At 50.6% G+C, this 23,747-nt stretch overlaps 10 protein-coding genes across 10 annotated transcripts; 4 read left to right on the top strand and 6 right to left on the bottom strand.

Moving 5' to 3' along the window:
* Window positions 1-137: 137 nt before the first annotated feature.
* BDR25DRAFT_343850 (kinesin-domain-containing protein) lies at window positions 138-3,601 on the bottom strand (the record flags this gene model as incomplete). The annotated part of the gene is made up of 4 exons (XM_033693872.1): window positions 138-2,779; window positions 2,829-3,063; window positions 3,110-3,349; window positions 3,402-3,601. The coding sequence occupies 4 exons, from the start codon at window positions 3,599-3,601 to the stop codon at window positions 449-451; spliced, it is 3,006 nt and encodes a 1,001-aa protein (XP_033545850.1). The 3' UTR covers window positions 138-448.
* A 1,094-nt stretch (window positions 3,602-4,695) lies between these two features.
* Window positions 4,696-5,424, bottom strand: BDR25DRAFT_326312 (uncharacterized protein; the record flags this gene model as incomplete). Its single annotated transcript, XM_033692266.1, has 3 exons — window positions 4,696-4,932; window positions 4,979-5,278; window positions 5,329-5,424. The coding sequence occupies 3 exons, from the start codon at window positions 5,422-5,424 to the stop codon at window positions 4,696-4,698; spliced, it is 633 nt and encodes a 210-aa protein (XP_033545849.1).
* Window positions 5,425-6,712: 1,288 nt separating this feature from the next.
* On the bottom strand, window positions 6,713-7,327 carry BDR25DRAFT_50334 (uncharacterized protein). The gene is made up of 2 exons (XM_033698667.1): window positions 7,150-7,327; window positions 6,713-7,099 (listed from the first exon to the last, which is right to left on the bottom strand). The coding sequence occupies exons 1-2, from the start codon at window positions 7,270-7,272 to the stop codon at window positions 6,872-6,874; spliced, it is 351 nt and encodes a 116-aa protein (XP_033545848.1). The 5' UTR covers window positions 7,273-7,327; the 3' UTR covers window positions 6,713-6,871.
* Window positions 7,328-7,421: 94 nt separating this feature from the next.
* BDR25DRAFT_343849 (peptide methionine sulfoxide reductase msrB/msrA) lies at window positions 7,422-8,315 on the top strand. The gene is made up of 3 exons (XM_033693871.1): window positions 7,422-7,805; window positions 7,855-8,145; window positions 8,202-8,315. Exons 1-3 carry the CDS (start codon window positions 7,568-7,570, stop codon window positions 8,261-8,263), a joined length of 591 nt encoding a protein of 196 aa, XP_033545847.1. The 5' UTR covers window positions 7,422-7,567; the 3' UTR covers window positions 8,264-8,315.
* A 248-nt stretch (window positions 8,316-8,563) lies between these two features.
* On the bottom strand, window positions 8,564-9,321 carry BDR25DRAFT_264133 (uncharacterized protein). The gene is made up of 4 exons (XM_033686849.1): window positions 9,172-9,321; window positions 8,968-9,095; window positions 8,856-8,914; window positions 8,564-8,810 (listed from the first exon to the last, which is right to left on the bottom strand). The coding sequence occupies exons 1-4, from the start codon at window positions 9,255-9,257 to the stop codon at window positions 8,658-8,660; spliced, it is 426 nt and encodes a 141-aa protein (XP_033545846.1). The 5' UTR covers window positions 9,258-9,321; the 3' UTR covers window positions 8,564-8,657.
* Window positions 9,322-9,421: 100 nt separating this feature from the next.
* Window positions 9,422-10,256, top strand: BDR25DRAFT_343847 (uncharacterized protein; the record flags this gene model as incomplete). The annotated part of the gene is made up of 3 exons (XM_033693870.1): window positions 9,422-9,770; window positions 9,910-10,121; window positions 10,201-10,256. The coding sequence occupies exons 1-3, from the start codon at window positions 9,586-9,588 to the stop codon at window positions 10,254-10,256; spliced, it is 453 nt and encodes a 150-aa protein (XP_033545845.1). The 5' UTR covers window positions 9,422-9,585.
* A 62-nt stretch (window positions 10,257-10,318) lies between these two features.
* Window positions 10,319-12,344, bottom strand: BDR25DRAFT_264130 (amidase signature enzyme). The gene is made up of 4 exons (XM_033686848.1): window positions 12,229-12,344; window positions 11,769-12,172; window positions 10,737-11,722; window positions 10,319-10,687 (listed from the first exon to the last, which is right to left on the bottom strand). Exons 1-4 carry the CDS (start codon window positions 12,264-12,266, stop codon window positions 10,421-10,423), a joined length of 1,695 nt encoding a protein of 564 aa, XP_033545844.1. The 5' UTR covers window positions 12,267-12,344; the 3' UTR covers window positions 10,319-10,420.
* An 848-nt stretch (window positions 12,345-13,192) lies between these two features.
* BDR25DRAFT_289144 (uncharacterized protein) lies at window positions 13,193-14,461 on the top strand. Its single transcript, XM_033688434.1, has 3 exons — window positions 13,193-13,618; window positions 13,668-14,005; window positions 14,056-14,461. The coding sequence occupies exons 1-3, from the start codon at window positions 13,448-13,450 to the stop codon at window positions 14,144-14,146; spliced, it is 600 nt and encodes a 199-aa protein (XP_033545843.1). The 5' UTR covers window positions 13,193-13,447; the 3' UTR covers window positions 14,147-14,461.
* Window positions 14,462-14,907: 446 nt separating this feature from the next.
* BDR25DRAFT_343844 (MFS general substrate transporter) lies at window positions 14,908-17,262 on the top strand (the record flags this gene model as incomplete). The annotated part of the gene is made up of 4 exons (XM_033693869.1): window positions 14,908-15,410; window positions 15,478-15,640; window positions 15,706-16,752; window positions 16,815-17,262. The coding sequence occupies exons 1-4, from the start codon at window positions 15,236-15,238 to the stop codon at window positions 17,260-17,262; spliced, it is 1,833 nt and encodes a 610-aa protein (XP_033545842.1). The 5' UTR covers window positions 14,908-15,235.
* Window positions 17,263-17,951: 689 nt separating this feature from the next.
* BDR25DRAFT_289139 (ras GTPase activating protein-like protein) lies at window positions 17,952-23,363 on the bottom strand (the record flags this gene model as incomplete). The annotated part of the gene is made up of 4 exons (XM_033688433.1): window positions 17,952-19,352; window positions 19,403-19,681; window positions 19,730-20,872; window positions 20,927-23,363. 4 exons carry the CDS (start codon window positions 23,361-23,363, stop codon window positions 18,409-18,411), a joined length of 4,803 nt encoding a protein of 1,600 aa, XP_033545841.1. The 3' UTR covers window positions 17,952-18,408.
* Window positions 23,364-23,747: the final 384 nt, after the last annotated feature.

The raw sequence follows: 23,747 nt of genomic DNA, 5'->3' as shown, positions 1-23,747 counted from the left end.
GTGCGGGCAAGAATGGGAAAAAAGCCGTGAGAGGTAATATGCTCCCGCAATTAACAGTACCGACACCACTGCAAGCAATAATCAAGAATCGATTCGATTCAATCCAATGCCCGCCAACCAACGAGCCAGTCTCCGGCCTCCAGCCCACCCCGAATAAAAGACACAAAGACGCCAGCGATCGCAACACCAAAACGCCTCCCAATAATGCTTTCAATTTCGCATAAAGACGCCTTGAATCCCGGATCTGATAATTGCACTTTCCTGTATAGCAGGACGGGCGTCATTCAACTTTCCCGAGAAAAAGGAACTCCGTATGCGCCAACGCTCGGAAGGATGATCGATGAGATTGAGGGAAAGAAATCAAGACAGAAACAACATCAGGCCAGCTCGCGTCTCAGATTACGAACGTACTGCTTTGACTGTACAAAATGTCAGCAACGGCAGCAACTCAGCGCCACACGCTCTTGGTTCCGCCTATCAAACTACCTCGTGATCCATTCGAACTAATGCTGCTCAACCGCACAGCTTGCCCCCTCAAAGCTGAGCCCTCTCGCGGTCGTTCCTCACCCACAGCCATCGTTGTTCGACGGGAAGGCCCCTTCAGGATCGAGTCAGTCCGCGGGCTGAGAACACTGTTCTTCGGGTCAGCATCACGTCCGCTCTTGACCATTCGTCGCGTTGCACTGGTAGAGAACATCGTGTTCTCATTTGGGGGGCTGCGTGCAGTTGCGGCGGTAGGGCTACGGCGTCGATGGGCGCGGATGAGAGCCATGGAGCTTGAACCTTGATTTGTAGAAGAGCGCCGTTTCATGGCTGAGCGGATCTTGTGGGTGTCATTCTGGTCTAGCGTCCACGGGCCCTCCTCTTCTGAGGCGGAAGAGCTTCCACTTTCAACCGGAGTAACGTCTGAGGATGTTGGAGCACTTTCGACAAGGTTCAAGGAGGTCGGTCGAGGAGTCGTGTTATTAGAAATCTCCCGCAATGGAGAAAGGGGCGAACGTTCTGAGTCAGAAGAAAATGTTGTTGCCACTGGTGGTCCAGGTGAGCCATTGGATTTCTTCAACAGGTAATCCGGTTTGAAACGGCTGGAACGAGGCTTGAGCTCTATCGACGGCTCTGGAGGGGTAAGGATGGGCGACGATCCGTCTTGTTCGGGGATGGACATGATACTTGAGAGGCTTGGTAGCGGTAGCTCGATTGACGAGTTTGTAGGGGTTGACTCCACTGGCTGCGGTGTCGCCTGGAACTCAGCCAGAGTACCATTCTCCGTATCGTCCCGCCAGCGCACACCACGCTTCACCTTGGATGGTGATTTCTTCTTTGGAGTAAATTGTATACTCTTCTTCGCGCCTCCCATCTTCCTACGCCGGGGAGATGCCTTCATGGGGGACGACGTCAAGTGTGGTGCTTCCAAAGGAGAAGGCATAGGTAGAGGTTTCATCGGTGACGGCCCCATGATCTTCACTGGCTTCCTTCGCTTGGGTGTGCCGTGTCGACTTGGGGCGAAGAATTCGGTCACAGGAATGCCGCCGTCCGGTCGGATTGCTTGAGCGGTGGCATTCGCGCAAGATGACATGATCTGTGTGAGTATTCTCCTAGCAGCTTGGACGGCCTCTTCTTCATTCATCATGGTGATCTGATTGAGGATCGATACCGTCTCAATGTGCGCTTGCACAAGCACTTGCACAATTGCAGCGTCCCCTCCCTTCTCTTGCTCGAGGATGGCGGTGTACAACTCCCTCTCCGCAATGGACTTGAGCAATTCGTACTCTCGAGTAAGGTTGGCTGCATCATTACCATCTGAAGAGCCATCGACCTCGCTGAGTTGCCTCAGCCCAACCTGCAGAGCAGTATCCAGCTTACTCGCCCAGTTGGTCCTCTCCAGTTTGCGGTGACAGTGTTGTCGAGTTTGTTCGAGCTCTGCAGACATACCCATTGCTGACCTTCGCATAGTGGCCAAGGCTTCTGGAGGATCTTCCTGTTCCCGTATCTCTGCCACATTATCGAAAGCGGCGATCCAGGAGGATATGAGCGAAATGCGTTTTTCAGCCTGCTTCAGAGTCTTGGAAGTCCCTATCCTCTCTCTTCGCTCTCCGGTTGAGTCCTCGTAGGCTTGGCGCAGACGGACAATAGCATCTCGGAGAATGCCCTCCTTCTTTTCGCTCTGCTTCTGATACTTGACGAAAGCACTTCCCTCGAAGTCGCTTTGCTTCTTCATTAGCTCGTCAATAAGAGCCCTCTGTTCGTCAATCTTCTTCAGATAGTCCTTGACGTGCCGGTTCACGTTGAATACGTTCTTCGTGACCTTCGTCTGGATGTTCTTCGCCCTGTTCGCGTACCTCAATGTGTTTTGTGTTTCGTCGAAATGTGCGCTTGAGGGACTGACGCAGACAATCATGACGGTCCGGCAATTTCCCCCGAGCGAGAACTTCAGCAAACGAGTAAGTTTGGAGTTTCGGTATGGGACATGATTGCGCTTTCGCGGGTCGCACAGTGCATTGATGCAGCTTCCGAGAGCAAGGAGGGACTTGTTGATGTTAGCACCTTCGATCAATCGCTCTCCGCGGTTCTTCGTAGCGCTCGCTCGCTCACTTCCCGCCAAATCGATGATACTGAGGGTTGCCATGGTATGGGGTTCGTTGACAGAGGCATTTCGGTCCTTGGAGGACACGTTGATCTGGAGAACGGCGTGTGACCGAGAAGAGGTAGCATTGGCTTCTGTTGGTGACATGGTTCGGTATTCGTTACCCCTTACAATCATGTCCATGACTTCTTGCACCTAAGAAAATGTAAGGCTATGCGCAAATCACAGGCAGCATCTCACTCACATTCTGAGGATGATGGCTCGAGAGACCTGCGACGGAAACAGCTTGGTTGGCGTCCTCCCGTAGCATTAATGTCTGTTTACTTCCGCCGGGGACGAGCAGGTCGCGAATTGTCTCGTTGTAAATTTCAAGGTACGAAAGAGTGACTTCAGTGGCCCGCTGTTCCTGTACGTCCTGTATCTTCTCGAATAGCTCCTGCATGGTAAGGAAGATGATTCCAGGTTGCGAGGCGGTCCCCCTATGTTTCGGTCAGCTCCACCAACGCAACGACACCAGCGACATACGTGATGGTATGAGTCTTGCCACACCCAGTGGCGCCGTACGCGAACACAGTCGCATTGTATCCATCCAACACACTGTCCAAGAGGTTCCTTGTGGTTGCTTCGTAAACATCGCCCTGGGTTGTATTTTCGTCGAAGACTCGATCGAACGCAAAAGTCTGGTCCTTTACTCTCTTGCCTTGCGGCCCGACCACGGATCGTGAGAAGCGCTGGACTGGGTTGTCTTCGGGAGGGTCGAATATTCTGGCGCTATGTTAGCTTCCATGTCAACAAGCTGGAAAGGGACAAATCATACAGGCATTTCTCGTCAACAACCTTGATGACGGACCGAATTCCCTTCTGGTGAAGCTTCGGAGTAGGTGCAGCTGCTAGTGATCCATCTCCAAGAAAGAGTGTCTGGTCATCCCCGGGACGCAACTGAGCGGCTTCGCGAATAGTAAAGGGCCGCACTCGAACAGCGACAGAAATAGAGGATGCGCCGGCGTGTGCGGCCATTGTAGTGAGCTCAATGCGTAGGAGGCTTATGACATGTGCAGGCCAGCTTCTCCGGCGTTGTTGTTGAGGGGTATGTTTGAGCGAAGGTGGGATTGATGTTCGCTGCGCTGGGTTCGAGATCTAAAAGTTGTGTTGACATAGCGCTCGGGCCATAAACAGACAGGGGGTTGAAACGGGGCAACGCCAAAAGCCATTCACGTGATGCCGAGCTTTATCCGTGCCATCTACCGTGTCCTCATCAACACCAAGTCGAAATCGTCAACATCGTCAATCAGTTCATGAAAGAGTTTTTGCAAGCATCGGTATCATCCTCAAAATGTTGTGCTGTGGTGCTGGTAGGGCTGCCCAGCGTGAGGAGGATCCGAGATAATCCAACCCTATTCCTTTCATCTTGTTCCTATGTTGCGTCAAGCTCCATCATCCATTTCTGGGTGTCTCTTCATAACCACTTCTCGATCGAATTTCACTTTTCAATGCTCACGTGTGTGGTTGGTAGGATACGGGTGTTGAACTTTCCCTTCGTATTCGGTTCCGCACAACGTCAACATATTTAGATATCAAGCACCATTTGGGATTCGGTCGAATCCACTGCAGCTCTCTCTCAATATCGAAACCGAGGATCATATTAGTACGAAGATAAACTTAGAACCAGGTACGGGAGCGGGGTCTTCAGGATGGAAAAACCGGCGCATCTCTACTGCAAACGTCGCGAGTTACCAGGCTCACGGTTACAGAAACCGGGCCAGGCTAAACAAGGACGGATGCAAGGGCACCATTCTAATACGACGACACATCACGAATGAACTCCAAATTCAACAATATATCCACAAAATTCGCAGCTAGTCATTCCCCGCGCTTCAACGGTATTTACAGAAGCTTCGAAGAGTAAACAAGAGACCAATCTGCGCAACAGAAGGGCACCGACATCAACATCGTCATGAGCGTCCAGTCCAGCAATCCCCTTCACTACTTAGAGCAACTGCGCCAATTCAGCTTCTCCCCAACAGGAACCACCCATTCCTTAATCTCAACTGAACCCGACGGCTTAGTACTGTGCACTGGGCTAGGCCGAACCCATCAGCAGCGGGACTCACTTACTTGGTGCACTTCTGCCATTGTACGTACACGACTTGGGTGAACTTGAGATCAGTCGAGTCGGTAGTGAGGAGACCAGTAGCAGAGCTGTTGCTGGAGCTTAGGCGGACCTGGGAGTTGACATTGAGCATACCCTCGGCGCCGCACGGCGACCAGACGATCGAGGTGCTGTCGGCCTGGTCGTGCTTCAGGTAGTCGCCGGTCAACGGGCCAACGAAGTCATACTGGGTGCTGGTCTGACTGTTGTTAGCTAGATTCGTCTATTTAGAGGGATTGACATACCTGCTCGGTTGATCCAGCGAAGTAATAGGTCGACTTCAAAGTACCAGTAACGCCCTTCTGGAGAGCAGCATATCCACGATAATCAGCGCTCAGGACGGAGTACTGGAACCCGCCTGGGTAAGTGATGTCAACGTTAAGCTGGCAGTTCTTGCGCTGCTCGGTGAGGGCAATGCCGGGACCAATGGAGGCGATGTAGGAGTCGAAGATGAGGGTGACAGTGGTTCTGTCCTGGGAGAGCTGATAGCTCATGGATCCCTGTGGGCATCCAGTTCCACCATAGGTGATGCCTTTGATTTGAACCTAATGATGTTAGGGAAGAGTCTTTGTAAACACTTCAGTGCTGGAAGTACCTTAGTTGGGTCTGGCGTGGCACCAACAACATCACCGAGGCTGGGGTTGGATGGGAGAGCGGCCACAAGGGGCAAAAGGGCAGCGAAGTACTTCATTTTGGATTTGGTGTTGGGATTGGAAGATGCTGGGTGCAAATTTGGTTGTAATGTCGATCGTTGCTGAGCCTGAATGGTGACTTGGTGAAGATCAATTCTGGGGGATATGAAGGGAGTTATATACCAAACGTTCGGCTACTCCGCACCCTGTCCCGTGAGTACAATACCACTTTTCCTGCATTGCCTATCGTTCGATCCCACCAGTCGACCAGGCCTGGATATCTGATGCCAAGTACATCTCCCAATATGCTGTACGGGTGGTCCGGCGGGCCGGCATTACTCATAGGTTGGGAATCCAGTGCACAACTCAGGTGAGTTCGTGTCTCCCATGAACTCTGCTCGATTGAGGACAAACAAGGCCTCAAGCTTGTTCCAATGCGAAGGCCCAATCTCTGGGGTTAGGTAGGAACATCCAGTAAGAGCTCAAAGATGCATTTGTCGGTATTACACGATGCTCCATTGACCAAATGCGAGGTTTTTCATATCGATTGTCCCGGGCAGGATGCATCCAGATCCCGGCTCAAGTCTGCTGCTCGGCCGGTAGCGTCTCTTTCTGCCAGGTCTTCGACCGGGAAATCCAGCTGGTTGAAGCTTCCTTAGCAATCTAGCACTTACAATCGTGCGGGATGATAGAGGTTACAATTTGCAATACGAAATTCTGAGTTCGACGATTACCTGTCAGAAATCATATGACTTCAGATGGGCAGTTTCTCGCGTCGGCATCTTCCCGCGGCTTCGCTTGTCGAAGGGAGTTGAGACGGTCAGCACGGTCGTCATATATTAGCTTTGAATGAAGTGAATATAAAATTCTGGGGTGCCGATCCTGAAATAGAACAGCTAGACTGAACCTTCTGGCGGAAGCGAGAAAAAAGCAGCTAGAACAGGTTCACAGGGACAGGAAAGCTCATCTATAGGTCTCGTATGGCGACGCAGTAGTATATTGTACTGGTAGCGAGTGCTGAAAATAGCATTCATGAGGTTGTAGAGCTTCGTGAGCGTGGCCGTTTGAGCTACCCCATGTCGTAGATCTCGAAACGGGATGCAGATATTGATCTGTAGATTAACCTTAAATTAATGCTTGTCACTCCACCGTGGTCAGAAACCATGTAACAATCTAACTTCGCAGAGGCTGTTTCTGCAAGGGCATGCACTAGATCTCGAAAGCGTGATAAAAATAACTGCTCAGGCTGCAGCCGCATTCTGGGCCCCACAGGTTGCCAGTACCTCCAGCGATTGGAAAGGCAAACTCCAAAAGGGCATCGTGATGCTTCCAGGCCCGGTCTTTGCCGGTTGACAGCCTTTGACAATACAACCGACTGCGAGAAGTTCGGTGCAATAGATTGAAAATTGATTACAGACGTCAAGTCACGACAGCACACCGAGGCCTGCATGTCGACGAGCGGCTTGGCAGTCAACACCTGGAGCTTGAAAAAAAAGAAAGACCTTGTCAAGAAATCGAGGTAGTTTGAATTCTAAGGACAAACAGCAAAGATACGAGCCAAAGGAGCAAGCTTCCCAGGTATTGAAAGGACAGGTTGCTGCTCTGACATACCCGTGCACCGGATCGGATGCATTGCTGCGGATTGTCTGCGGAAGACGACGACCGCGCCCTCCAAATCTTCTCGCGCAGGAACAGAAGATCCGACAGGCCTTTTGCGAATGCTGGAAGCGGTTGCTTAAGGAATCTTCGTCAGTCCACGTTGCGAAAAGTCCGGCTAAAGGCACCTTTGGAGAAAGCGTCCTGAGCTCGAGAAGTGAGCTCCTTCGCCCCAACACACACACACGTACACCTGGACACGTCAGACACTGGACATTTGAGAGAGGGAAATATTGATGACGGAATAACATTGAAGGATAGTGGATATATTATTGATGTTGAGATTCCGAATCAATTCCACCAAAGTAGCAAGCTGCGCTAGTGGCGATTGCGCCACAAGTGTGGCTTCATGGGATTTGTCAACTTCTCTGACGCATTGATTCGCGACCATCGTCGAGATCTCAAATACCCATTGTACATAAGATACTGCGGAATTCTCGTCAAAAGCGAAGATTGATCATCTGCCTAAACAATACAGTATCTCGAAATACCTTAAAAGTGAAGCGCTGCACGACTTGTAGTCTCGTTGTCCTGTCCTACCTCTCTATGTCATTTCTTTCCCGACTAATCAAGCCGTTCTCCACAAAGAATTCTCCAGCGACTCCTATGGCGATTCCTGCGGGAGCTCAGACGGCTACGGTGGCAGCTGGCTGCTTCTGGGGTGTTGAGCATATGTATCGGCGAGCATTCGCGAACAAGGGGTTGCTTGATGCGAGAGTAGGGTACATCGGAGGTGACACCAAGAACCCTAGCTATCGGAGCGTGTGCAGTGGGCGCTCAGGACGTAAGACGACTCACTCCCCCATTCCGATCGATTGCTGACGATATCGCAGACGCCGAAGCCCTCCAAGTCATATACGATCCCGAGAAAGTCTCGTATAGACAACTTCTCGAGTTCTTCTACAAGATGCACGATCCTACCACGGCGAATCGACAAGGCCCAGATGTCGGATCCCAATATAGAAGTGTCATATTCTTCCACAATGAAGAACAGGAGGGAATTGCAAAGGATGTCACAGATAAGGCGAACAAGGAGTGGTGGAAGGGCAAGGTTGCGACCGAGGTGATTCCAGCGGGAGACTGGTACGACGCTGAGACGTATCATCAGCTATACTTAGACAAGAGTATGTTCTCTCCCACCCCACGGTCATTGGTTGATCAGAGGTTAATTTATACCTAGACCCTGGAGGATATGAATGCCCTTCACATTTCCTTCGTAAGTTTCCCGCGTTGTCAGAATAGGCGGATTTCTTGGAGACGATTGGATCTTGGGCATGACAAATAGATACCATTGAATGAGAACATGTATGAATGAATGTCGTATGTTGTATCAACGCATATGAACTGACTTCGATTCGCTTCGCCTCTCTAAAAAAGTCTTGCTTGTAGCACTTCGGAAGCAGTAGCATGTGAGCAGCAAGTGCTGGTTCCGCTGAGTCGCATCCGCAGGTATCGAGTCGCAAATGCATTTAAAGTTTTGCATTGGTGTTACTAAGTACAAAGATTCTCATCAGCCTGATGACCCATTGACTCCACCAGAGCCAGTAATAGTACAGTTTAGAGACTCCTTCTCCACTCAACTCTCTCTCAACTCTACTCAGCGCAACAACTCCTAGAGTTTAATAAGCAAGGGCGCTTACGATGGGGGCAGAGTGTCAAAGGTCTGCGCAACCTCCTTCTCCCATGGCAACTTGGCCTTGCCAAAGATCTCAGCAGCAGGCTTGAATTCCTTGAGTCCTTGCTCCAGCATCCCGGTGCGAAGTATGATTGTGTCGTCGCCCATAACGGTCTGAAGTTCTTAGCTGAGCAACATGGAAGAGTGATGTGTGCTGACCTGGTGGTGGTACACGTGACTGGTGCAGTTGGGGCAGAAGTAGCAATAGACCGGTTTACCTGGATATCTTGTCAGCTAGATACAAATGAATAGCACAGCCAATTAACTGTACCAGATTCCCCGTAATAAGTGTAACGATTCAGACTGTCCTTCCCCTTTGTGATGGTGAGGTTGGCTTTGGGAATGATTTGGTTCAAGGTAAAAGTTGAGCCCGAGAGGTATTTGCAAGTGTCGCAATGGCTACATTTGGTCAGCATCTTAACACTTACAAAATAAAATCGAGATTTCTGATTGACGTATAACTGGCAGTACTGACCAAAGAATATGCCCCTGCTGATCTTTCTCGAGCTTCGCTGTCCATTCCGTGTTTCCGCAGTGACACTTTCCAGAATAAGACTGCATTTTCGCCGGTTCAAGTTTCAATTATTTAAATAGTAGTACGGTTTCCGATAGCGGCAATAGTAAGAGCAAGCAGACATTAGGGTCCTCAGCGGGTGTAAGAACTTATATAGTCCCTCGAGGTCCCCACGTTCTCCTCTTTGTCCAACCTTCGCAGCCATTCGTCCCAGCTCCTACCTTAGCTCTAGCGGACCCCTCCCATCCCCTACATCTCAAATATCCGAGATGACGTTTTCCTTGCACCTTGTTTCCGGACAAGATCCCTCACCAGTCATACAGCCCAGAACCTTCACCTCCATGTCAGCCGTCCCAAAACATTCGACATTGCTCCATGCCTCCAATTCCGCGGGTGTCTCTCCTTCAAATTATCTCGCTATTGGACCGCAGAGGGCCGGACGACAAAAACCCACTCGGAAGACGAACGTGTAACCAAGTGCTTCCAAATACTTTTGAGGTCTTGGCAGCCGCAAGTGGGGTGGAACAAGTGCAAGGGGCCAGCCTGAAAGGAGCTTGGACGTGAGGGGTGAAGTGATGATAGTGGGGCAAGGCAGAGCTTCAGAGGCTGCAGGAGCTAAGGTCCAGGCGATGATAAAGCAAATCTTCGAGGGGCAGCATTGCGGATCCGCCTCGCCTCGTTGACATGACACGGCTGAAGGTACCGCTGTCGGTGTCTCAAGTTCACCCCCAGGCAAAAGGAACCTGCTGCTTGTGGATTCTTGGGTGCGGATGCAGATGCGGGCACGAGTGCAGGTGCAGGTGCGGGTGCGGATGAGGATGAGGATGAGGATGAGAATCTAAAGACTATACGCGAGATTCTAGTATCCATTAGCTTTTGGAGCCATCTCAAATCAACAGTATCTGGTGCAGGTACGTTTAGCACTCAGGCAACCTTGGAAAATCCCCGTTAATCATGTTGTAGTCCCGGCACCTACTTGAACTATCACAGAATGGAAGCCTGAAGGTGATGTCAGCTCAAGTCGAGGATCGACGAGTTCACTCTGAGTGCCATGGAGACAATCAACCTTTGGGAGAACTAGTTTAGTCTGCGATAAAGATCACTTCTGCTTGATTTATATACAAGTGCTGAATATTAATCACTTTTCCAGCCTTGCAGACCCTGGTCATCACTAAGCAAGTAGAACCACCATCTAGATCGGACAAAACCTTCAATCAACCTCCATCAGCTGGTATCGGCCACCGTGCTTATCTAACGCATCCTCGACTCTCTCCATGGCTGCAAGAACCTTCTCTTCCTCCAAGCGGCGGCCAACTACTTGTACCGCGACAGGCAGACCTGCCATCTTAGTCGCGTCATAATGCTTGTATGCTCCTTTTGCGACTCCATTCAACTTCTTAAAGTTGAAGGTAGAAGGGAGTTGATCCAACGCCGGGTCGACATGAGTGACGGGGATGATACCGGCCGGATAATCCAACTACGATAACATTAGTCCCATACTGAAACAGCCCGAATCAAATATTTACTAGGTTGAACAGGAATGTGTATCCACAGCTACTAACAGCATCATGCATTCCATCATGAGGTACTGCAGGAGTCGCGTTCGGTGGAGTTATCATAAAGTCCATATTTGCTTCTTCAGACCACCAATCGAAGAACCTAGCTTTAAAAGCCTCGCGACGGCCGACAAGTTGCCAGTACTCGTATGCACTCTTTGGATGCCAGTTTCGTAACAAGCCAGCCCAGACACTATCGCCTTTAACATACTTCACCCACAAATAATACAGATACTTGATGGGCCTCGGCAGTCGCATATAGAATACCATTTGGGCGGCACCAGGGTCGTTCCATTCTCCAGTACGGAAGAAGGACATGAATGTTTGGCATCCATCGCTAAGCAGCAATTGCGATGCAATGACAAGAGCTTCATAAGGAGATGGTGGCTCTACATCATAAACCTCATGTCCTTCGGCTTTTAATGCAGAGGCCACCTTCTCTAGGGCACGCGCACATGCCGGGGATGGATCAACGACCCGATCGGTGCGCATTACACCGACGCGGAGCTTCTTTTTCTCCTTGTACTCCGTCTCTATGCTTTCCCTCCATTCAAGGGGATGGACGGTATAGTCGTATTCCCAAGGTTTCATCCCCACAAAGCTTCGGGTAAAGTAGGCAAGGTCGTTCAAGGTCCGGGCCATTGGGCTGAAGACGCTAGGAATAGCTTCCTGTCCGGGCATACTAGTGTTCATTCCCATCTTCGGCCATCTTCCAGTCGAGCACCGTAATGAATAACAGCCAGAGAAGTGTGCGGGTGCGCGGACTGAACCGGCAACATCTGATCCAATACCGATACGGCTACCACCAAAGGCTAGTAGTGCAGATTCTCCCCCTGTTGACCCTCCCGGAGAGTATTTGTTATTGTGTGGGTTCGTACAACGGCCCCAAACGTCGTTGGTAGACTCAAATGATAGAAGGGTCGTAGGAAGGTTTGTCTTGATAAACGGCACAGCACCTAGGGTTGTTAGAGAGGCTCAAGTGAACTGTTCAGGTCTTCATACCAGCATCCTTGAGTATCTTGACCATAGCGCCATCTTCAGCATATGGTTTCCCAGTATTACAGGAATAGCCGACTGATATGTCGAAGCCCTTCACTTGAATCGAGTCCTTCAGGGACACAGGAATACCAGCAAGAGGCCCATTCAGATTAACCTCGTTCTTCGCCCACTCCTCCGCTTCCGGAAACAGTATCTCTGTCGCGCAATTTGTCTTCTTGTGAGCTTCAATGGTGACCTTCCCGTAAGCTCGGAGGATATCGACGGGATTGGTGATTTGCCTGTGAACATCCTGGACGAGCTCCTGGATGGGCTTCCCTAGGATTGTTCGCTCTTGAGAAGTTAGGGGACAAAGGTATGGCTGAGGGAGACTCGCGATCTTCGAGGCGCGCTCTATCTGCTTGCGCTGGCTGTCTTCATGTTAGCTTCCCTGTTGGAGCTCCATGCGGGGGGGAGAGTTCCGCACCAGTCGCGTCTGTGTTGTAGATAGCTCATAAAACCCATTTTGCTGAACTTACAATAAAAGAAGAGTGAATTGAAATCAGAAATCTCTTCTCCCCAACCCCACCACCACCTGTGGTGATAGCCGACTGGTTCACAAAGAGGAGCGCGTTCCGACCGCCTCAAGCCGATGCCGAGATATCGGCTGGACCTGCTTAAATTGGAGCTGATGATGCATCAAGAGCGGAAGCCTCTCCTCACTAATACTAATACTGTGCATCATGAACATCAACTCAACCATTGCATTGATGAATAGCCAACAACTTCCTCTGGGCGAGCTGTACGACTCAGAGTCATGACACTCAGCGCCTCCACGTACGATGGTAGCCAGCTGAACAAGCGAGCATGGACGTTTGCTCTGCATGAGCCCTCTCATCTTACCTCACGTTTCTTCAGCAACACGTTTGACCGACAAGTCGAACAGGCTAGACACATGCCACTGCTCCAAAGCCTCTGATTGAGCCTCTTGCTCTCTAAGGATAGCTCCCGCGCGCGATGCTGGTCGGAGAGCCGAAGTGGGCCGGGGAAGCAAAGAAGCATGCCGTGTCGTTAACCGTCGTCCATCGGAATCATGAAGCAAACTGTGGCTTCAGATCCTTTAGAGCCGCCTGAGATCTCTCCGTTCTGACTGGCCTTGGTCGAACTGCAGTCCTGATTTGGTCAGGGTTTGTTATGCTGTAGCCGCCTGCATCGTCAGTGCCACGGCTCGTCTAAATCGGACATTTTCTGTGGTATTGCGATGCTACGCGCTGATTGGCAGGGCCAGCGACTACTCAAGATTCCATGAAACAGCATACGACTGTTAGAGGCTAACAAGAATAGCAATTGATTCAGCCATCTGATTTTCGAATGATCTTGTTCAAGCAGAAACAAGTATCTCAGATATAAAAGATGCGCTGGACGTAGCATTTGAGAATCATCAACCACTTCAGCACCCAACTCACCTTCTCCTCCACTTCACGAGTTTCCTTTTCTCTTTTCTTTGTTTCATTCCGTCTCTCGGCCGGATCCCGCTCCTTGAAAAGTTCTCTGTCACCACGCATTCATTCGATCTGCTGGCAGGTTACGGTCCATTCTTTGCTACTTAAGCACTTCTTCTGGCCTTTGACGACACCATCTTTTCCAACACCTTTCCACACAAAGTTCCTCAGACATATACGAAACCTCTTCTACCATCACTCGTCATGCCTGTCCCAAGCTATGGAGCCATGCCTTTGAGCAAGACCTTCCTTCTCGTGCGAATTCTTCAAGTCATTTCCATGATAATCATCATTGGCATTTCGGCCAACTTCATCTCTCTCATTGTTTCGAACGGAATAGAGCCTCCTAAAGAGTTTGTCGGAACACTCAGTGTGGTATGAACAACATCTTGTGAAGATGTGATCACGACTAACACTTCTCTAGACATGCATCGCCACCCTCTATGTTCTGGTCAGCATTCCGTTCTACTGGTCTCAAGCCAACCTGGGACTCTTCGTCATGTCCGGTGTGGACTCTCTCCTCCTTATCGCCTTCATCGTCGTCGCGGTGACGGTTGGCAAGCCTCTATCCTTCCTCAATTGCTATGTTATCGGGAAGGCGTCCAAGGAGGTCGATGCCGCCTCCGCCTATGCCTTCACCATGTCGGTTTCCCAGAACCTCAACACCATTGGATCCAAGCTTAACCTTGGCAACTGGGCTGGTGCTACCAAGTCCAACTGCTTCCAGTCCAAGGCTGTCTGGGGCTTGGCCATTGCCCTCTGGTAAGACCATACCATTAATCCGCCGATCAACACGAGCTAATAAGATGCAGCATCTTGTTCACTACCTCCTGCGTTCTTCTCCCAACGCTCTTTTATAAGAATAAGAAGGCCAACACGGCTCCAAAGTCCGTTGACGTCTGAATACCATGATAGGGAGCATGAACATGATTCAGAAAAGGAGCGACCAGTCAGATAGTCAAGCACGGCACCAAGCCAGCCGACAGCCTTTATAATCAAAACCAAATTTAAAAAAAAGGGCACTGGAAGAGGTTAATTCTTTGGGGTCTTGTTTTCTGTCATTCCTTATCAACACCCCGATGGATGAGAGCTCGCGCATCGAAGTATCGGAAATTGTTGGGAGTTATTTTCATTTTTCATTTTTCGTTTAGACATTGAATGTCTCTAATCCTAATGGATCTAAGCAGCCAGGGAATCAATAAAAATTTGTCACTCGTAGTCCCAGTCCCATTGTTGAGTTCACAATCACACCAAGTAAAGTCAACTGATCGTCAACCTCACGCAACTGAATCTGAAGGTGAGCAAGATCGGGGGCTTAGGGGATTGCCGAACATGAGGAGAGAAAAAAGGAAGGAAATTTTGCGAAATGCAGGAGGCCCAAGCTCCTGGAGCTCCCATGACTCGAGGCGCGGATTGGCTTGTGGGTGATATCGCAGATAATAGCGTTTTGGTGGTGATTGGGAAGGAGAAGAGGAGGAATTGTTGCGTGTATTATCCAGCGGATGAAAGAAGTCTACAGAATATGGGGAATAGAGTGTGAAGATGTTGTAATTCCAGTTGGCACAATTCGTAATTCCCCAGCTCTCTCACGCAACCATCGTGATCACGAGGCTTCCCAAATCCCCATGCGGCTGGGAACCTGCTCCAGCCGCCCGCATCCATCATCCGCCAAGCACCCGACCAGACATGTTCCCCCGCTCGTCTCAATTCGCCATCATGTATATAGGGCCTGACCTCTTCTCCTCTTCCTACCGGGGCCAGTCTGCGCATCCGTTGTCATCCCTCGAGCCTCCCTAGTCTTGCCAATTGCGTCACTCTCTTGCGCCCGACGTCATTCACCATTTTTGCTCCCGAATCCTCTTACTGCGCGGGGTCGACTACCAACAGACACCGTGCCAGCCGCTGGATCGCGCTGCCTTGGCTTGACCTCATCTCCGCCGGGCTTGCTGTGTATAGCCGCTGGACTGCGGGGTTGGGGCGAAGTCTGTCAAAATGAGTTTGGCAGAGCGATTGTCGACTATGGAGGAGTATGAGCCGTGGAGCAGAGAACAGAGCCCCGACAGCAGACATCGGAAGATGAGCTTTAATCCTGTGGGCAGCTGGGTGCCGCCAACTGCGCATGAGGAGCCCGTTGGCGCTTTTGAGGTCCCCAAGTGGAAGAGAGTGTGTAAGTAGACTCCGGGGGGAGGTTGTGGCGCGATTAAGATAAGATGGCCTGCTCACTTGTGATGCAGTACAGGTCTTCTTCGCTGTTATTTATTGCCTTTTCGCCGCCGGTGTCGTTTTCGGATACGCCGCAATAAAGCCTGTTCTCATCGAGGAGGAGGTTTATAGGGATTATTGCACCAAGCAGGAGCTGGAGGACAATGTGCCCGTGTGCTACGCCCAGGAGTTGCGGTCAGTATAGACACATTGGACTTGTTGGTAGGTGGAATGCCCGGTGCTAATAGAAACCATTACAGGCTCAACTTGATGTTCACCGTTGCTGCCGTATCCACCAACGTCGTCGCCCTCCCCGTCGGCACAATCCTCGATCGCTATGGGCCCCGAGTGAGTGGGATAATAGGAGCCGTCTTCATCGCAATCGGGTCACTGCTCTTCGCCTTCGCGTGGCATCTCCCCTTCGATGGCTACATTCCCGGCTATCTTTTCCTTGCCCTGGGGGGTCCCTTCATTTTCATCTCGTCCTTCCAACTCAGCAACACGTTCCCACAATACTCGGGACTAATCCTCGCGCTCCTGACCGGGGCCTTCGATACTTCGAGCGCTATATTCCTCTTCTACAGGCTGATATACCAGGCTTCTTGTGGCTCTTTCTGGCCCAAGAAGTTCTTTCTCTGCTACCTCATTGTCCCGGCTTTTATTCTCGTCGTCCAAATATCTGTCATGCCGGCAACTTCCTACAAAACCGTGGGAGAGCTCGTTACCCAAGCCGAGGACAACACAAACGATACTCACGACTCCGACAACGAGATCGAAGACCAGGAGACCGTCCGCCGGCTGCGAGAAGCACGGCGCGTACACCGTGAGAGCGTCGTAAGCGAGATCACAGAGTTGCTCGGCAGTAAAGATGCAACAGAGCAGACCAAGAAGGAAGAAAAGAAGAAGAATATATCTGGCGTATGGGGGGCGCTCCATGGCCGTTCTGCCTCGGAACAAGTCCGCTCCGCCTGGTTCATCCTGATCGCCCTCTTCACCGTCCTTCAGATGACCAGGATCAACTACTTCGTGGCAACCATTCGCGCGCAGTACGCCTACATGTTTGGCGATTACTCCAAGGCTGTGGAAATTAATAACTTCTTTGATGTTGCGCTCCCTCTTGGGGGTGTGATCTCCGTTCCGTTTATAGGTATCATTCTTGATAACACGAGCACTCCCTTCTGTCTCGGGCTGCTCGTTATGATCGCCACTTCCATTGGCATCCTGGGTGTCATCCCTCAAACCTGGGCCGCGTACGCAAACGTTTGTCTATTCGTCCTCTACCGCCCTCTCTACTACACCACTGTCTCGTAGGTCCCCGTTCCTCTGACCATCTGCTCCGCAATCTACATAGTCTAACAATCCCACGCAGCGACTACTCCGCCAAAGTCTTCGGCTTCGCCACCTTTGGCAAAGTCTACGGCCTGATCATCTGCCTAGCCGGCCTCTTCAACTTCTCACAATCCGCCCTCGACGCCCTCACTCATAAAGGCTTCCACAACAACCCCGTCCCCGTCAACATCATGCTACTTGCTGTAGCGTTGTTTATTGGTATTGCCCTCGTGGGATATGTGTATCGGAAGAGTTGGAAGATTAATAGGGAGAATATTGAAGAGGAGGCAGAGAGCGCTAGTGAGACGCTTATGCCTGGCGCGAACGGGGTTAGAGGGAGGGATTATGGGACGTTGGCGAATGGGGTTGGGAATTCCAATGGGAGTGTGAATGGGAGTGGGGATGTGGATGGGGATGTGGATGAGGGGGAAGGGGATGGGGATGGGGAGCAGAGGGGAAGAAGGCATAACATGACGAGGGCGTATTGAGAGGAAGAAAGGGATTGAGGCGGGTGTGAAAATTCAGGCCGTTTTACGATGATTTCTTTTTTTTCTGGATTTGGTCATCATGTCTGATGGGTGGATGGGAGGGATTTCTTCGCATTTCTGTTCTCATCTAGCATGGCATAGCGCGGCGTTTAGTATGGATGTATTCTTCTTTCTTCTCCCACGTTCTTCTGGGATTGGTCTGGCGGGTAGGTTGGTGGGCTGTTTGGATTGCCTTTTCTGCATGGTGCATTCATGGTGGGTTGAAATTGCAATTGGGTGGACCGCTCTTGTGGAATTTGCAGGAGCACAAGACTTGAAATTGGAATAAATCATGGCCACGGTCACAATCACCATGGTGGATAAGGATCCAATGGATGTCCTCGGAAATGTAGATAGTTTGAGTTAGTCATATATATATAAAAGTTAAATATTATCAGATGTGGAGAGAGATATGTATGCAATCCATTCTACATTGCCATTGGGTGTGCTCGTGATGCACGTTGTCGATAGCTGAGAATTCACATATTTGTCAGAAGCATCAGTGTCCAAGACAACGCCATCTGTATGTATATAGTCTCTGCACAAGCTCAAGGTTCAAGCCAAGTTCACCAAACAGACAGCTAGATACTTCTAGGAAATTTACGTTGGATATCAATACTTCATTCAACTTTCTATCCTTCATTCTTTTTCTCTCCCACCCCATCGCCTAGCATCCATTACGTGAGTGTTATCATAATCCCCAACCATAATCATGCTATCTGTGTAGATACCCTTCTCTATCAACATACGTGCGTGCCACTCCTACAATCGTCGAAATCATGAACGAATATCTGAACAGAAGAATAGGTAGGGGAAGGGAAGGGAAGGGATAAGTAGAGAAGAGGAAGGAGAGAAAGTAACATCGATCAAACAAAAAAGACATATTCAAACCCTCAGCCAGCCTGAAAGAGCTTCAACACCAACGACTCCACACCAACTATGCAAACAAGCCCAGATCCAGAAACAGCCCAGGTCAGTCCAAAAGCACAACATTGCTCCTTCGCTACTCTGATGTACCCCTCCTCCAAACCAACCCCAAACTGCAAATCCCCAAATCCAAATCCATTCTCCCCTCTCCTTCCAAGCAGCTCCATCAGAGGACCCAGCCTACTCATCCCGGTAAAACTTCTTAAAAATCAAATGCAAAAACAAATTAACATTCAACCTGACGGCCCCACTGCCGCTTCCGTCCTTCCCCTCCCCAAACAAATTCATAAACTGGTGATTATCAAACTGCGCTTGCAGCAATCCGTCCAATGGGACCTCTGCAAACGCTCCTGGGATCATCATACTACCCTGAGACCCCTGGATCTCAAACACCCCGACAGTATTAGACGATAGTGTCACGTCAATGCGGTCCCATTGCCGTTCCGGATATCCTTGCCAGGACACTAGGATCCCTTTTTCAGCAAGATTCCGCGCGGAGTATTTGAACGAGCCGAAGCGATAGTCGCGGCCGGCTCGTTGGAGTTCGCGCATGTGGTTGTATTGGCGGGTGAATGGGAGGAGGAAACGGCGTTTTCCGCGCTTGTTTTGGAGCGTGATCATCGCTTGTTCGATGTAGTCGTTGTAGGATTTGAGCTGTTGGTCGAGGTAGTGGGCTTTTTCATCGAGGGCGGAGAGCGTAGCGCGTACACCTTCGAGTTCTTTGGCGCGTTGGATGCGGCGGCGGTGTTTTGTGCGGATGTCGATAGCGATGACGTTGAGAAGCTCTTGGTATTGGTTGTGCCGCGAGATGCGGCCGGCCCGTTCAAGTTGGAGGATGTTTTGGAGCGCTTCACGTTTGAGGCTTGGGTAGTCCATGTCGAGGAGGGTGGTGGAAGTCATGTCGGTTGTGTAGGTTGAGGCGGCTGAGGAGCGGAGTCTCTTTGAACGATCGCGATTGTGACTGGCGAGTTCTTCGCGGACAAGAGCATCCCAACGATCCTCATCTTCGGGTGTAATAGGTCGGATCATGATTTCCATGAGGTTGGTGCCGGTCTGAACGCGGATGATGTACAAGACGTATCGCTTAGTCTCCATAAAAAGAGCCTTGACGGCAGCATCGGGGTCTATAACGTTAGATACTGGAAACAGCAAAGCGGAGAGGAGGATAGCATACCTTCTTTGTCGTGAAACTTGGGGTTGAGCGTCAATGTAATTTCAGTTGAGCTTACATGTAGTAGTTCGTTCTCATTGTTCTTTGCGCTGCCAAGTTCACGAATCACTTCTCGAAGAGGGTCGTCTTGGGAGGGACATAGAGTCGGAAGGTCGTCGACGACAAGATTGTGGATGGCGAAGATGTCGGCGAGTTTGATATAAAGTGTCGGTTTTGTACGCGCATACAGGTCGTTGAATTCGTCAATATCGAATTGCGTCTCCGCATCACGGACACTGATTACTAGTAACGAGTTAGTGGTGACATCTGGTTATTGAGTGGTCGGCTTACAGTTGGACCAGATATCTTGCAATCGGTCAATGGCTTCTGTGATGTAACTGTTGAGGGGTTGAAGGTAGACGTTCTCTCCACCGAACAGTCTGCCTGCAGCAACTTGACCTAGGACCTTTGCGACTTCTCCGAGATTGCGATTCATGAGCGGAGAGAGGCCTCGGTCTACTACACCCCAATGCTGAGGTTGTATTAGAGCTGGTTGGAGATATGATTTCCAGACCCAATGACCAGCAATTTGAAGTAGCTGCTCCTGTGCTTCGTACGGGAACCTTTGTCGCAACTCTGCGAACATCTGCGACGCAATATAGCGAACGCCATATGGCATCTTGTGAAGCACTTCCTCCATCATGGCGAAAAATTGGTCTGCAATATCGCGTAGGTCTTGAAGATGGTGGATGAAGGTCTCCCGAGTCTCTGGATCCTTGATAGCCTCTTCGCGGGGAATGTTGGGATCGCGGTGACTCCTTCGGCCTGTTCGGAGCTCTTCGTTATTGATCGCGGACCGGTATATTTGCATCGGGTCACTTTCTAGGTCGAGGCCCTCGCTTTCGATGATATTCTCCTTGATCACTGGCCCGAATACATCCCTTAAGAATTTGCGGTCCCGGGGTGATCGAACGTAGCTAGCGAAGAGCTTTCCCCAGAAGAAGTTACCCCGAAGATACTCTTGTAGTGTTGCACAACCATCTATTTCTTCCTTTAGTGATCGAGCCATGAGCTTCAGCAGATAGTAGTCCTCTCTTCGTTTCTGCGCGAGACCGAAAAGACTCATTGTGAGTTGTTCAATGCGCTTAGTGTCCTTCTCAGCCACAGCCTGTTCTCGAATACGCTTGAAGAGCCTGGCCATATACTGGGGCTGTGTTTGAAGGATAAAAAAAAGCTCTTGATAGTGCTCAAGTTTCCTTCGAGAGTTCTTGTTTAAGGCCTTAAGATCGAATGGGTCTTTGGAAGATATGTCCTTGCTGCTGAGCAGGGCTCCAACGTGACCGCCGAAGTGCTTCTGATGTTTGACAACCTCATCCAGCGTGATCTTGTTTTTGACAAGCAAAGCGATTTTAATATCGAGTTGGTCGATGTATTGCTCCGCAAGTTCATTTTGACGAACGTGCTGGACTACAGTCTTTCGGAGCCGCTCAAATTCTATAAAAAAAAGTTAATGTAAAAATCCTGAAAACAAGTATTCATCGTGCATACCAATTTCTTCGTCAAAGTCGAGATCACTGTCGTTGAGAAGGTGCACAAAGTTCTTGATGGTTGAAACGGGAGGGTTCTTGCCACTCGTCAAGCTCTTGTACGCTTCTCCCTGTTGTCGACCTCGAATGAAGCTTTGGATCTTGATGACCCTCTCCATATTCTCCCTGTAGTACTTCTTCTTCTCGACGAACTTACTCCGCACAAGTAAACCCCGTGCAAGTGCCTGAATCTCAATAATTGCACTCTCATGCTCTTCTACCTTTGCAAGAAGGGCACCGATTTCCATTCTGAGCATCATACCTCGAGCGACACCTTGGAGGTCGATAATGTTCGGCTCATGACTATTGAGCTCGCAGAGCAGTTCGTATGTTCGTTGTCGCTGCACGAACCCTCGGCATGCTGACTGAAGGTCCACGATAGTTGGAGTTTGTGCCTGCAAAGCCTTTAGATCAGAGAAGTGCCTCTGGCGCGACATGAACCCGCGCATATAGGACTGTAAAGAAGTAATGAAAGTCTCCTGCTCTTTTAACTGCTCGAGGGTATCGGCGACTTCTGAGCGAAGCTGGCCTCCTCTTGCTATAGCTTGGAGATCGACAATTTGAGGCAGCTCAGCTCGGAGCGCTTCCTGCAATTGCTTGAGGGAGCTTCTCAAGGAGTTGCCTCGGATTTTGGCATGGAAGTCGGACCAACTGACATGGCTGCTTACCAACTTCTCTTGAATCTGAGCATTCTGTCGTCTCGCGATTGCTCCTCTAGCAGCTGACTGTAACAAGGCGATGATGGACTCATGCTGACGAAGACTCTCTTGATCTGCCCGCAAGGACCGACGCAAAACACTTGCACGAACAGCCGCTTGCAGTTGAACGGTTCCGGTTTCGCTCCCCCTGAGCTCTGCGTATTCTCGGTCGATCTGCTGTCGGATCAAGGCTCCACGGATCATTGACTGGATGTGTTGCACGCCGGCTTCTGACATGCGCGTTTGCTCATAATCATTGCCGACCCTCAGTCGCTCAAGTGCTCCTCGAATGGCAGCCTGGAATTGTCGAATGCCATTCTCATGGCGCTGCATACGGGATTTGGTGAACTGGACCTGTGCCCTAGCTTTCCGGCCTCTGAAAAGGTTCTGCACCTTGAGCACCTCCCATTCCTTGTCCCTCCAGTACTCTTCTTCACCTCGTAACCTTGATCGAACCAGGAATCCTCTAGCGGCGCTCTGGAGGTTTACTGCGAATCGCTTCATATCTAGGCGGTAGTAGGCAATCTGCCTTGCCCAATCGCCTCGTATCCGGGATTGCAGGTCAACAATTATATCCTCATTTTCCCACATCCTTTGCATCATGTTCCCTAATCGTATCCTCAACATGGCGCCCCGAATCTGGGCCTGCAGATCCAGAATGATGGGTTCGTTTTCAGCAAGCTCGCGATCTATTCGGTCTTCGTCGGACTCTACCGGTTCGGGCTCAGGTTCTACGTCGAAGTTTGCTTGCATTCCTGAGAAATTTGGCATGCTGATACCAGATTTGTCGAGACCCTTCTGCATAGCTTCCAGTTCATGGTCCTCGAACTGGAGTTTTCCGACGAGGTTGCCTATGCGGAAGTCGACGATGCCTTTGCGAAACAGAAGCCATGAGAGGGCGTGGATGCAGTAGACAACTTTCGGGACGTTCTTCTTTTCGTATAGATCTACGAGCTCGAAGCGGAACAGCTCTGGGAGTTCAACTTCTGCGAGAAAGCGGAAGAAAAGTGCAATGTTGTCAGAGTGTCGGAATTGCAGTTTGGGATGTCGGAATATCCGCACAGGGCGCCCTTGGATGGCCTGGACAACCTCGGCGAGGGTGACACCATCTCTTAGTGCTTCCTCTAGCTCCACGATGGGAGGAATATCCTTGTGAATGATATCCTCGATCCACTCCTTCGCTTCTCCGATATGACACAAATATTCGTATGCTTGCAGAAATTGCCGTTGCTGGTCCATCCAATTCCTACTGGCCCAGCCTGAAGCGCTGGACTTTTTCCCTCGGGCGGAGTCTGTTCGCTGTAGTCTCCTACGCCCATGTAGCCCGACGACTTCCTGCTCCGGGGACCTAATAGTGAAGTCATCTTCAGATGCAGATTGCGCAAACTTAGATAGAGTTCGAAGATGGCTGGTGGACGACTTGCCGAAGCTCTGTAGGTCGGGCCTCTCGAGATGCGTGGAGACCTGGTTGCGGGACGAGTGGTCGCGAGTCGGCGCTCGTATCGAATCCGCGCGGGAAATTGCCAGAGAGAGGGGGCGAGGTTTGGAGGTTGGAGAAGTAGAGCCGTCATAAGGAGGATACTGGATGGGCTCGACGCTTTGGGACCGAGTGTGCTTTGGACTGTTTGAGGTGCGCCCGGGCTTTTCGACGATGGGAGAGCTCTGAGGGACCGAAGGAAGCGGCCGGAGCGATTTCCGCATGCTCGTGTATGTGTTTCCGGAATCCGTGTCTTCGGAGCCAAAGTAGCTCTCGGTGCGTGTGTGAGAGAGAGTTGTGGCGTCGCTCAAGCCCCGCCGGTGCCCGGAGGTTGGTAGCGGGTAGCCATTTGAGGCGTTGCTGGAGGCATTGGAATAGGCAGATGATCCTGATGATGCATTGGATAGCTGGCGCAGTGGTGAGGGCGAGGTAGCCTGGTGGCCCAGTCTTGTCCGTGGCGTGTATTGATAGCTCATTGCGAGCGCGGATGCCGGGCGTGGTGGTCAGAGGTGAGTCGTCGCGGCATACGTTGTACGGATGTGTGGGGCTGTTAGAAGATTTCCCGTGGTTGAGGCTTCAGAGGCCGCTATTGAAACCGCGATATTATA

The sequence above is a fragment of the Lindgomyces ingoldianus genome (assembly GCF_010093535.1).
Source record: "Lindgomyces ingoldianus strain ATCC 200398 unplaced genomic scaffold BDR25scaffold_22, whole genome shotgun sequence".
Taxonomy (NCBI): domain Eukaryota; kingdom Fungi; phylum Ascomycota; class Dothideomycetes; order Pleosporales; family Lindgomycetaceae; genus Lindgomyces; species Lindgomyces ingoldianus.
The sequence above is the reverse complement of the archived record's forward strand: the minus strand, read 5'-3'. Positions and strand labels throughout refer to the sequence as shown.

Excerpts from the sequence above, each read along its gene's own strand:
- BDR25DRAFT_50334 (XM_033698667.1), bottom strand. The coding sequence starts at position 7,272 with ATGTTATTCCGTCATCAATATTTCCCTCTCTCAAATGTCCAGTGTCTG. Across the intron at positions 7,100-7,149 it reads TCAGGACGCTTTCTCCAAAG|CAACCGCTTCCAGCATTCGC; the intron begins GTGCCTTTAGCC and ends AGATTCCTTAAG.
- BDR25DRAFT_343849 (XM_033693871.1), top strand. The coding sequence starts at position 7,568 with ATGTCATTTCTTTCCCGACTAATCAAGCCGTTCTCCACAAAGAATTCT. Across the intron at positions 7,806-7,854 it reads GTGCAGTGGGCGCTCAGGAC|ACGCCGAAGCCCTCCAAGTC; the intron begins GTAAGACGACTC and ends ACGATATCGCAG. Across the intron at positions 8,146-8,201 it reads TCAGCTATACTTAGACAAGA|ACCCTGGAGGATATGAATGC; the intron begins GTATGTTCTCTC and ends ATTTATACCTAG.
- BDR25DRAFT_264133 (XM_033686849.1), bottom strand. The coding sequence starts at position 9,257 with ATGCAGTCTTATTCTGGAAAGTGTCACTGCGGAAACACGGAATGGACA. Across the intron at positions 9,096-9,171 it reads CAGCAGGGGCATATTCTTTG|CCATTGCGACACTTGCAAAT; the intron begins GTCAGTACTGCC and ends GACCAAATGTAG. Across the intron at positions 8,915-8,967 it reads CACTTATTACGGGGAATCTG|GTAAACCGGTCTATTGCTAC; the intron begins GTACAGTTAATT and ends CAAGATATCCAG.
- BDR25DRAFT_264130 (XM_033686848.1), bottom strand. The coding sequence starts at position 12,266 with ATGGGTTTTATGAGCTATCTACAACACAGACGCGACTG. Across the intron at positions 12,173-12,228 it reads CTACAACACAGACGCGACTG|CCAGCGCAAGCAGATAGAGC; the intron begins GTGCGGAACTCT and ends ACATGAAGACAG. Across the intron at positions 11,723-11,768 it reads CAAGATACTCAAGGATGCTG|GTGCTGTGCCGTTTATCAAG; the intron begins GTATGAAGACCT and ends TAACAACCCTAG.
- BDR25DRAFT_289144 (XM_033688434.1), top strand. The coding sequence starts at position 13,448 with ATGCCTGTCCCAAGCTATGGAGCCATGCCTTTGAGCAAGACCTTCCTT. Across the intron at positions 13,619-13,667 it reads TTGTCGGAACACTCAGTGTG|ACATGCATCGCCACCCTCTA; the intron begins GTATGAACAACA and ends ACACTTCTCTAG. Across the intron at positions 14,006-14,055 it reads GGCTTGGCCATTGCCCTCTG|CATCTTGTTCACTACCTCCT; the intron begins GTAAGACCATAC and ends AATAAGATGCAG.